Below are 11811 nucleotides of genomic sequence, written 5' to 3' on the forward strand. Positions count from 1 at the left end.
AGTCAAGTCTTCAGCTTGACTGTGACCTCATGAGCAGCCCTCTTTCTCACATCCATCACTGACACTGACTCCCCTGCCTCCCTCTTTCACTCAGAAGAATCCTGGTGATTAAACTTGCCCCATCCAAATAATCAAGGATAATCTCTCCATGTCAAGATCCTTAACTTACTCATACCTGTGAACATAATGTAACATATTCACAGGTTCCAGGGATTAGGGCGTGTATGTCTTGGTGTAGGGGAATAGCATCATTCTGCCACTATCCAGTCCCCTAATTTTCTCTGGCAAAGTTCCACAATCCAGAAATAGAAACAGATGAAACAAAGAGCAAGGGTGACAGACCCAGGATTGAAGGTTAAAGACACGTAGCCCTGAAGAGTGATATTAAAGTGACAGGCTTGGTTGCAGTCAAACTTTGCTGATGCCTTCATGACCACAGAGTTCTCTTATCTGGGCTTCTTTCCCACCAGTATTTTTTGATCATCACCAGGCGATTGAGACAAGAAAGCGTGTACTGATATGAACATACTCCATGATCAACAATGAAAGTGCGTATCTTCTAGGTCATTTAAGGAAGATACATATCAAAATAGAGCCAGTAAGACTAAATATCTACCAAACATTCTATATTTGAATAAATGGTTTTTAAAGAGTCTTATGTATGTTACATAAAGTTAATCTAGAAACTAACAACCAAATGTTCTGCAGTCTCAGGGAGTAAAAGATTTCTAGTTATCTTTAGGTACAAAGTCTTAACAAAACCAACTCCCACACTGACAGTTTGTGTTGGGAAGAAAGGAACTGTAACTGCAAACATTTTAAGCAAATGACTATAAAAAACAAGGCTTTTGTTTCAGTTCAAATAAGTCAATATTATATTCTGAAAAGGTTCACTCCATGCCATGGAATAATTCAAACATTTTATTCCTTTTTTTGACCCAGGGCAATGTGGTAGATCCCAGTTGAGATTATGAAGACTACAATTCACAAACAAGGAGAGAATCGACTGTAATTTTATCCTATGCTCATGATTGCAGGGTGGCTGCTAGGTGACTGGCAACTAGCACAAAAGATGAGTACTCCTGCCCCCACCATCCCTTCCAGCCCTCCCATCTGAGAGTGTTCAGGGAAATAATAACAGTCAAACCCACACTCATGTGAGGGTGGTTAGGGTGGTAACACAGGCCCATGACAACATCTGACAAACCAGAGCAGGGCCAAGGTAAACAGCAGATGCAAAGTTCTGCATTCATTTTTAGACACGGTAGATCCTCATTATTCGTGGATTCCCTATTTCCAAATTTGCGTACTTGCTCAAATGTATATGTAACCTCAAAATCTAACACTTACAGTGTGCTAGACTTCAGTCAAGCATGAGTTATAGTGCTGCTGGCTGTAAGTTCTCTGTTAATGAATCAACAGTATGTATTAAATAAGGTGTTGTTAAACAAAAATAGACCTAAAACAAGGTTATACATTGATGGCTTGATGAAAACGTGACCACAGGATGTCAGAAACATAACCCTGTACGTCCCTTGAATAACTTGATAGAACATAACTACCTTAAATAATGAAAATTAACTCTCTTTTATTTTCTGTTCAATCTTTACTTTTGATAGCTGTGGTCTCTAAAAATGTGGAATACATCTCCACCAGAGGAGAAAATACACATAAAACATACTTAATTGCTAGAGACGATGCCAGCAGACTGAAACAAGGGGGAGGGGCCTGGAGAGTGGGTACAAATGGAGATTTATTGGCTTCTCCTACACAGATTATCTCACTTACCCTTTGTAATAATTCTATGGGATAGGCTTTGTTATTCTTATTTGTATACAGATGAGGCGGCTGAGGCTCTGAGAGATTAAAACACTCACTAAAAGCCACAGTCTGGTAAATGGTGAAGCAGAAATTCAAACTGGGGTCTATCTAAGCCACTGAACCACACCTCTGACCGGTATGGTGGGCTCTGCTGCCTCCCTGGGCCAATGGCTCGGGGAACGTGGTCCTCTGGTCCACCCACGAGAGACCGAAAGCACAGACCCCAATACATACCCATTAGCTCCTGGGATTCAGAAGACTGAAATTTCCCTTACCCCCTTTATCCCTGGTCATTGCAGAGATTTGTAACCAGAGAATGTGTCAACATTATTCTTTAAATTTTTCTTAAAAATCTTATTTAAGGAGTTGGAAGGTACTAGCATTGTTTATTTATCTAAGAAAATCAGGTATACTACCCAAAATGCACAAATCAAAAAGAAAAAGCTGCCCATAATTAAACATTTAACATTTGTCAGATAAAAGTATTCTCTTGATTAAAATGTTCATTTACTTTATTCTGGTCACATTTTCTCAAAAGTCTATAGGGAAACATAATTGCACCCCCCAAACAAAAATGTGTAAGGAAAAAGTGAGAAAAATATATAATCTAAAAATGGAACAGTGAATTAATAGTATTAATTAATAGCACCTAGCACAGTGTCTTCCACGGACTAGGCATTCAACGAAAGTCTGGCAACCATATGGCTCTTTGTGCTCTATTCCAGTCATATTTAAGTCTGTCTTCTCTTGTGGCTCTGAGTGGATCGTCATATTACACACATACAAATACAAATCTTTCTCTCAAAATTATTTGTACTTTGTTTACAGAGCAGTTCACTAGGCAAAAAGATCTAAGAATAAGAACAGAATACTATTTAGTATTTTGGTTATAAATGTTTTTGAAAGAAATGAGATTCTGTTATTAAACTGTGCATAAGGAGAAACAGAATGAAAGATGCAAATACCTGTGAACACGCAGACACACATTCAACAGAATAAATCTTTCCAACCAGAAGGTCTAATATCTAGAGTATGTAAATAGTCAAATTTTGCAATTCATTTTATATGAGAGAAGTGGCAAATGAAAATTAAAGTAACAGAATTTATTCAGAAATAAAAGTTCAGCATTTGGCACAAGATTAGTACAGGTCTGGCCTAATCTCCTATAAACATACTGATTATCAACAAGGATCTGGAAGTGATAAAGGACTCCATGTAATTTATGAATGGTGTGATTTAAATGTAAGTATATTATTTTGGAAGGTGGAAAATCATTAATCCCTATGGTAACTCTTGAGTTAACTAAAATAATTCATTCTTCAACAACTGTGAAAAGGAATTTATCCTAATGTTTTACTAAAATTTGCAATTTTGTTGATAATTTAAATATTAGCAATGTACTTTATGAACCAAATGTTTATTTCCAAACCTCCTTAAACCCTAAAACAGAGATGGTACATATAAAGAAGTACAGATTAGTAATTTCTAAAAGTCATTAAAATACTATCTCCCTTACAGTAAATCAAGTAGTACACAGTAGCTGAGTCTAGTATCCAAATCTCAAGTATTATGGTTGATCACTAAGTCTTGTTTTTCCAGCCACAATAGGTCCTTTGGGAGTTTCAGCCTCCATTTATATCTCAAAATGACAGTAGTAAAAGATCTAGGACTAAAAAATTTTCGTATTCAACTTTACTGCTTTTTATACATTCTTGGTAAAGTTTTGGTTCGAAAAAAATATGTAATCATTAATGAAATAAGTTTTGAGGTCTCACTGTTGTAGTTTAGAAGCTAAAAATAAAAGGTTTATTTTCTAAAATATTTGCTTTGGTCTCAAATGTTAAGTATACCAAAATACTGACTGCAACTGGCGATCCTCAACCTGCAAAGACTGGTGTTTCCAAAATTCATTTTTATATATTAATTGATTGGCAGTCAGAGACTATTCTCCTAAAGATTTTAAAGGATTGTTAAGTTATGAGGTCAATCTAAAAGAAAAACCTTTGTGGCTCAGATTACACACTTGAAATATAAAACATAAACCTGATAGTAATAATTCCCCCACATATTTATAACATTGTTTTTATTTACAAAAAAAAATATCCTGAATTCAGTTAGCAATTTTCTTCCACCTCTCTTCAGGTAAGTCTGTTGGAACCAGTGTTGGAACCTTTGTCTCCCAAAAGGGGTGGGGGGCACTGGTTCCAACAGACTTACTGTTCTTTTTATTTATGAGTAGCCTGCAGGACAGAAACCTTCTGCAGTGAAAAAATAAGTATGGCATTAAGAACTTCTATTATTCACATCAATCACATTTCACAGCATAATATTCAAGTTTATCCAAATGCTAAAAAATTTTTTTAATCTCATATAAGATAAACTGAAACGGGAGAATCACAGTATTTTACCACTCCTCGCCCCACCTTGTTACTTCCTGTTGTCACGTGCAAGCTAACTGGCTTTACAGACCCAGGTTACTCTTCATTCTCATCTCAAATTTAAGAGAGACAAAATTTTCAGAAATACTCATAATTTTAAGAAAGTATAGGAATTTACTTATTGATTCAAATAAACAAATCGCTTCAATCACATTCTGCTGAATGCTTATCCTTCATACTACTTTTGAAGAGGTTGGCAATTAGAAGACAGCAAGAGATTTTCCTAAACAAACAAACAAAACAGAGAGGGGATGGGATGGGGGACTGAAAAAGTTCCAACCCCCTGCCCTCAGGGCAGTCAGAGGAAAAACATTAAAGTAACCACATAGTAGTAACTTTGACACCAAGTATGACAGTATGTAAATCAATATAATTAAAGAATTTTTTTAAGTCTGGAATGACTAAAGCTGTTAATAGAAACATGAAAATATTGTGACATTTTATCTGAGAATACAAAAAAAAAAAAAAAAAGAGCTGTTACAAATTTACCAAAGCTACAGTTATAAACTGCACAACCTACGTACCCAGAAATTGTGCAGTGTATGGGAGAGGCATGCTGGTTTCACTCTTACCAAGTCTATGATTCAGATGGTGAGCAAAACATGGTTCCAATATGGGGAAAAACAACTCCGTGGCCTCTTAGGAACTGAGTGAGTGATATTAGCTGGAAGGAAGGCATACACAGGAAAAGGAGACCTGCTCGTATAACTGCCCCTCTCCTAGCCTATTCCAGAGACCTGGGTTCAAGTCCAAGTTCTGCCCGTGACAAGCTGTATGATCTTCAAATGACTTTAGGCCCTCAACTTCCATACTTATAAAATGAGGGGGTTTGGCTGATAAAAATCTACGGTTTCTTCTACTAAACCTTTTAACTCTAAAGGCAATCCCTTTATAAGTTTTTAGACAATTAACAGCATATCATGCTTTTGTGCCCAATAGTAAAATGTAGGATATTAATTCAAACCACTCAAAGATTACACTAAACCACTAAAAGATTACATCCAAGCAACTGCATAATAGAATGACAAAGCTGCAATAAAGGAGGGAAAAAAGATACCAGGTTTGGATGTGCCCAGCTGACAAAACCCAAGTCATAACCAAAACTGAGTATTATTATGAAAGAGAATCCAGGTACTTCAAATAAACCAACTAGTGAGAAATCAGTTGTATTTAACACAGAGAAAATAGGATTGTTTCTGAAAATCTCACTGGTTTTGGCATTCTATAACCACAATCAGCAATAGCAGTAAAAGCAAGTTCACATTAAATGATCAAAACACTGTTTTTCCATACTTGCTAAAGAATCTGGTATATCAATTACCTTCCTTTTGAAATGATAATATTTATATTTTAGACAAAGTGCTTTTTTTTACTTTTGCATCAAAATAATAAGTATATTATGAAATAATATAGCTTTTTGAACCAGTTTGAGGGGAAGTCAGTAATATTTAAGAGTAATTTAACTTAGATGAAATGACCTAGCATTAATCCTGGAGAGTAGTAGATACAACTCCTGAAAAATATATGTACTGATTTTCTCTACTATATATTAAAATTACTTGGTACATCATCATCTTCAATAACTATTTATTAAGCTGTTATACTGCATGCAAAGCATTCATATTAAGGTTATGTGAAATATACGATCTTTATAGGTGAGAAACAAAGTACATTTATAAACACAATAAGCAGTGTTCGCAAATTTATATTATTAAGTATCTAATAGAAGTACAGACAATAAATGTTAGAGTAATCCAGAGTAAGGCCAACCCAAAAGGGCCTAGGTTGGTCAGGGCAGTTCTCAAGAGGAGAGACATAAGTTGAGTATCAGAAGACTTTTAAGAAGGGTTTGATGCTAAGCAGAGAACACAAAGCAACTGTTCCTGCTCTTTGGAAACTTATACCCTACCTTATACCAGTTATGTCTGTAAGTGGTAATTGGGCCAAACTATACCAAAAGTACAGTCAACTAAAGTGTTGGATGAGCAGCTAACATTACAAAATATTAAAAGGAAAGTTTCTACTGCCAACCAGACAACTGACATCTCAAAGCAGATGTCAAAACATTCTCAAAATTTCCAAAAGAGGCAGCCTAAAGTGTTGAGGTATGTTATCTCCCACCCTGGACACTAGTGAGAGAAGCTTCAAGGAGAATACAGAGGGGGGTTTGGAGAAGAGTTCCTTGTGGAGGGCTACAGGAACAAGTGCCCTTGCCTTCCAGAGGGAGGGTGGATGGAAGTGGATGCCTGCTCTCACCTAAAGCCTAAAGGAAAGGCTTTGATGGGACTACCTGAAGAGCTTGATATGTGTCTCAATCACTTTGAAGAACATATTGAACTGGAACCTGACTCATCCCTGGAGATTCTAAGGATAAGCAGCTGGATGAAGAGGCAGTGAGAACAGCGGAGAAATGGCTGAACTGGGACCACTTCCAGAGTCTGTCTGGACAAAGAATGAGTGCTCCCCATGGACCAATGTAGGCCCTACAAGAGAGAGACAGAGCAAGTTGGGATGACATCATCTGGGTCCATCCAAGGAGCTTAAGTGGAGCTTGCACAGACCTCAGCAGAATGAACATGAAGGTCTTGCCAGATCCAAGAGGCTGAGGAAGACAAAAACCACCAGCCAGAACACAGATGCATCTCACTGTCTAGCAAGGTGAGGCGAGCAACTGAAGTGGGAGGTGGAGGATCCACAGGTGAAAGAAAGCGCTTTAAACATCTGCCAAGTCTACAACAGCTCTGACGCTAGGTCACCAGACACTCATCGAATGTTAGTTGCTGCTTTTCTTTCCTCTCTTCCCTTCCTCCTTGTGCAACTTGGGAGGGGTCAGAAACCAGGCGTGGCAAGACAAAGGAGGAGGAGTAGAAAAGCTCAGTCGGAAGAAAAAAGGTCAATGATGCCCCCTTCCCCCTTGCAATAGGCAGAGCTAGGGAGTGGGCACAGGGGAGAAGCGTCATCCTTACCTCAGGTTTGGTTTGGGTTTTTTATTTGTTGGCACTAGACATTTTAATAATCAAATTGAGATTTGTATGACTTAGTCACTGAAGGATAATTTGTAGTATCTCAAATCAACCAGAAAAGTTAAGTTTATCCACAGGCAGGGAATGAGACAGTCTCACAGAGTAAACTGAAAAGGACAGTGAGTGACAAAAATAAAGCTGTTTTATAATTTCATCCTACAAGTTCTGCTTTTCGATTGAGTGTACTAAAGAGTCAACACTGTGGAGACTAGAGAAGTACACAAATGTGACCTTATAAAACATAACTCAGCCCATCCAGATTCTCTGCCTATCATGACACAGCTCAGTCATTAACAATTCCAGAAATCTGCCACAACGTGACTCAGGATTCTAACAGTAACTGTTAAAGTTTGACATTAGCAACCTAAATATAACAGACTCACTTTAAAAAGGCAGACACTGCCTTGCTCCCTGCTGTATCTATAACACTTAGCAAAGTGCCTGTTCATGAAAGAAGCTTGAAGAACTGCTGTGTCCTTTCCATGAGACGGCTTGCTATGTTAGGTCCTTAGGAAACAGAATCTGAACAAACATGCCTGCAGCTGAGATTGCTTTTGAGTTAGCCAAAAATATGTTACTGTGTATAAAGTTATGTAGATTACTTTCATCCTTCTCTCATTGTCAGCCAAATCTCTGAAAATTGTATATTGTATTTTCAATACTGTACTTACAAAAACACAGAGCAAATGTGAAAACTTTAAACTCTGATATTCAAATACAAGAAAAATTACTATACACACTTTTAAAGAATTTAGCAGAAAACCCACAAAAGAAATGCAGTATCACATAATGCTATTGAGGCAGAATGGTTTATTTGTAAAAGAAAGGAGCATTTTAAAAACATACTATCCAATATTTTACTAATACTTTGTTTGTTGGCATATAGTAGCTCTTTTCAGTGACAGCCTGAATTAAGCGCCTACTACAGTAGAGAGTTATAGTATCATCTTGTCTCTTCTAAAGATTAGGAAACTGGGCCTCAGAGTTTAATGACTTGCCTAAGGTCATACTAACAATAAGCGGTAAACCACGAATTTTAACTCAAGACCCTGTCAGATCCCCAAGCCATGCTAACTGTGATGCTGAAGAGTCAAGTTCTGTTGACTCACTTCTAAAAGAAATAAAATTCTATTTTTGGTTACCTTTATAATATCTAACTTTGAAATATGAGCTATTGTCAAGTTTCAACCACAGTTCTATTAACATATCTCTACTGAGGTGAATTTATTAATAAACTCCTCATGAGTGAAAATTCTACACAGCAGATAACAGTAAAGTTTCTAACAGGCAATATTATTCCTCATGATATCATTCTTATTGTACAGTATTTACAATATATGTGTCTATAAAATTGACAGTTTCCAAATTGTTACCTAAGGGAAGCAGGTTTTATTGTATGTTTTAGAAACTGAAGGTTGTTGGCTGAAATAGAGTCCTAATATCACACTGTTTCATTCTGCTGTCTTGTCTTAGTAATAAAGGCAAGAGACAGAGGTGGGATATTTCAGTGTAAATCAGTGGTTCTCCACTTGGAATGATCCCCGCCCACCCCTTCCCAAGACATCTGGCAATGCCTGGAGACATGTTTATTGCCACAACTGTGGGTGCATGGAACCTACCAGGTAGCACCGGGGACAGTGCTAAACATCCTACAATGCACAGGACAGCCCTGCCTGCTCCCAACAGTCTAAAATGTCAGCTGTACCAAGGTTGAGAAACTCCAGTATAAAGGATTAAACGTCTGAGGCACTGAGCAGAAGCAGTGGTGTGAGTGTTTAGAGATTGTAACTACAAACACTAAATCAGAGTGCAAGCAATACTCAGTAAAGATTAGCTGTAGCACGCAAGCTGTGATGAGAGCACAGGCCTGAGGGCAGCCTTCTGCTTCGTTAGATTTGAGGTGGGCAGTATAAAGAGAAAAAGCGATTGCAACTTCTATTCATACTCCCACCTTTAACGGTTGTGCTGAATTTTTGTTCCTGATAAAAGAACAGGAAATCTGAAAAAAGCTTAAGTAAAAAGAAAAGCAGTTTACTGAAGAGAAAAGAAACTTCTTTTATTAAACTATACACAGTTCCACTACCAACTTATTGAGCGTTTCTATGATTTACAGCAGAGCCCGGGAGGGTTACAATCTAAAATAAGAACAATGGATGTCGTGGACACACTGGAGAGAAGATCAGAATAGATAAATATCCACGTGCTTCATTCTGGACATCAGTATTCTGAAGACCAAACACTATTTCAGGAAGCCTGGATTTTAGCTGCCAAATGGGTAATGCTCTGAAGGTATACTATTGTTTCTTTTTGGGCCTTCCTTTTTCTGAATTTGGGGACCCTCTGTCATAAGAGAAACAGTAAACACTAGACATGCAGCAACCTCTGAAACGGTGCTGACCTAAAACCAAAACCAAGCAAAATTTCCCCAAACGCTGCCTTACTCTTTGCCTGGATGAGTTTTACGGTTACGCACTTGCACCTTTTCCTTTGCTCATCCACTCGATCTCTCATCCCTCAGTCCTTTCAGCTATTTTTGTTTCTACTCTCAATCACGTTTCCTCACCAAAATATCTTTACCTACTTCCTGTCCCTTTCCAATCCCTCTTCCTTCTTTTCCACTCTTCCAACATTGTCTAACCTGACCCTCTCGAAAGTGCCAACTAGTAACGCAATTACATAATGCGAGTTTGGGAGTTGAAAGAGTCAGACTTCAGAGGTTATCCTGGAGCAACCTCACAATGCCCTCCTCTCTTCAAGTGCCAACACTCGTAACAAGTGGTTAGCCCACTCAGCTTAAACACATTAAGTTCTATCACCTCTACTTTCAAAAGCCACGAATCACTTCTTCTCACTTAATGGGTATGGCAAGACTGCTCCTGAGATCTAAACAGAGTGGCTTAATAGATCTAAATTGCTCTTGCTCCACAGATACCAACTCTTTTTCCTTATCAACATTTACTAAACTAGAAAAATCTTACTGTTCAAGTACCATCCTAAACTACAACTGGCCAAATTTGCAGGCACTTTGCTCTTTACAAATTCTGTTCTGATAAACTGAAGCATTTAACTAAATACACATACATGATTCATCTAAAAAGCCTTGTTTGACATTTTGTCAGGATAAGAAATGACTCACTGAATACCCAAAATGGCACAAAAGGTATGTTTTACCCTCCTACACCGCTCAGGTTTATTCTCCACTTAACTACGTAACCGGCAAGATAACTAATGAATTCCGAAGATTCTGGTTCGTGTTGGGTAAATACGGTACTGTACTCTACAGTACTGTAGTGTAAAGCCTCCTGAAGCCTTGGCAGATGCACGAGAGCAAAACTAAAGTGATTTATTATAGTGCAATAGAAGTAGATTTGTCCTAATTTGTTCTGTGCTGACTTACCCCTGAAGGATAACAGGGTGCAAATCCCATAAACCTAGCCATGCCGTCGACCTGTTTAGTTTAAATTAACTAGCGTTGCACCGAAGTTTGAACGATTCTTGGAGGTAAGTCTCTGGTTGTTGCTTCCCCAGAACCAGCCCCCTTCAACTGTGCGCAACCTCCCAGGCCGGCAGGTGGGCTGGGCAGGCGGGCCCGGCGCGGCTCGCACGGGGTCTCCGCGGCGCGGATCCCGCAGCCGCGCCCTTACCTTGGTGAGCTGGGCGATCTTCTTGCTCATTTTCAGGTGCATGTCCTGGCTGTAGTCCACGCTGTGCCCCGCCTGCTGCGCGGCGGCCGGCGAGGGCGCGAATTTGGCCGCCCCGGCCGCCGAGGCGCCGTAACAGTGCTGCTGCCAGCTCATGCCCGGGGTCGCCATCTTCCCGGCAGACCCCGGCCGGGGCAGCGGTCCCCACGCTCGGGGGGCGGCCCGCCGAGCGACGGCGGCTGGGACGTAGGAGCCCGGGCGGCCGCTTCCGGACCCGACACCCGGCGCCCGCCAGCCGCGGCCGCCCGCGCCCACCCGCCCGCCGTCCCCCGGTCACCGCCGTCCAGGGACGGGGCGGCCCCGCCGGCCCGAAGCCGCGGGCTACGCCGGCGCGGGGCAGAGTCCGGTGGCGGCGGCCCGGGGCCCGATCCGCTCTGGCCCGCTCTTCAGCTCGCGCTCGGCGGGGGCGTCGTGGGCAGCCTGGCCCCGCAGGTCCCGTCCCTACCGCGTACCAAGACCCAGCGAGACGGCCGCCGCCGCGGCTGCTGCGGGAGGAGGCGGGGACGCGGAGGAGGACGCGGGAGCCGCGGGGCCGCCGTTACCAGGGCGCGCGGCCCGCGGAGCGCGCGGGGACGACGACGTCATTTCCCCGCAGCCGAGCTCCGCCCCGCGCCGCCGCCGCCGCCGCCGCCGGCCCCGCAGCCCCGCAGCCCCGCAGCCCGGCGGCCAGTGCGGACGCTTCTCCGAGGGCCCGCAGCCGCCGGAGGCTTTCCCTGCGGCGGGGACCCGCGAGGCCCCGCCAGACGGTGGTAAAGCCTGTGTGCCGCGCGTGCTACGGAAAATGAGGCTGTGGTCACGTTCGGCTTGTAGAACGCGTGCTGATTTACT

At 41.2% G+C, this 11811-nt stretch overlaps 1 protein-coding gene across 5 annotated transcripts in view; it reads right to left on the reverse strand.

Moving 5' to 3' along the window:
• The window catches only part of FAM184A (family with sequence similarity 184 member A), an 89319-nt gene extending 77793 nt beyond the window's left edge, over positions 1-11526 (reverse strand). For 3 of the 5 annotated variants that reach the window (XR_012074963.1, XR_012074964.1, XM_072965800.1), the window contains exon 1: positions 10927-11526. Coding sequence is in view for 3 of the 5 variants with exons in the window: in XM_072965800.1 (XP_072821901.1) it covers positions 10927-11094 (168 nt within the window). In the remaining 2 variants the exon portion in view is untranslated. The remainder of the gene's footprint in view (positions 1-10926) is intronic. The other 2 variants (XM_072965802.1, XM_072965801.1) reach the window with 1 other exon arrangement.
• Positions 11527-11811: the final 285 nt, after the last annotated feature.

Source organism: Vicugna pacos, chromosome 8 (genome assembly GCF_048564905.1).
Source record: "Vicugna pacos chromosome 8, VicPac4, whole genome shotgun sequence".
Taxonomy (NCBI): domain Eukaryota; kingdom Metazoa; phylum Chordata; class Mammalia; order Artiodactyla; family Camelidae; genus Vicugna; species Vicugna pacos.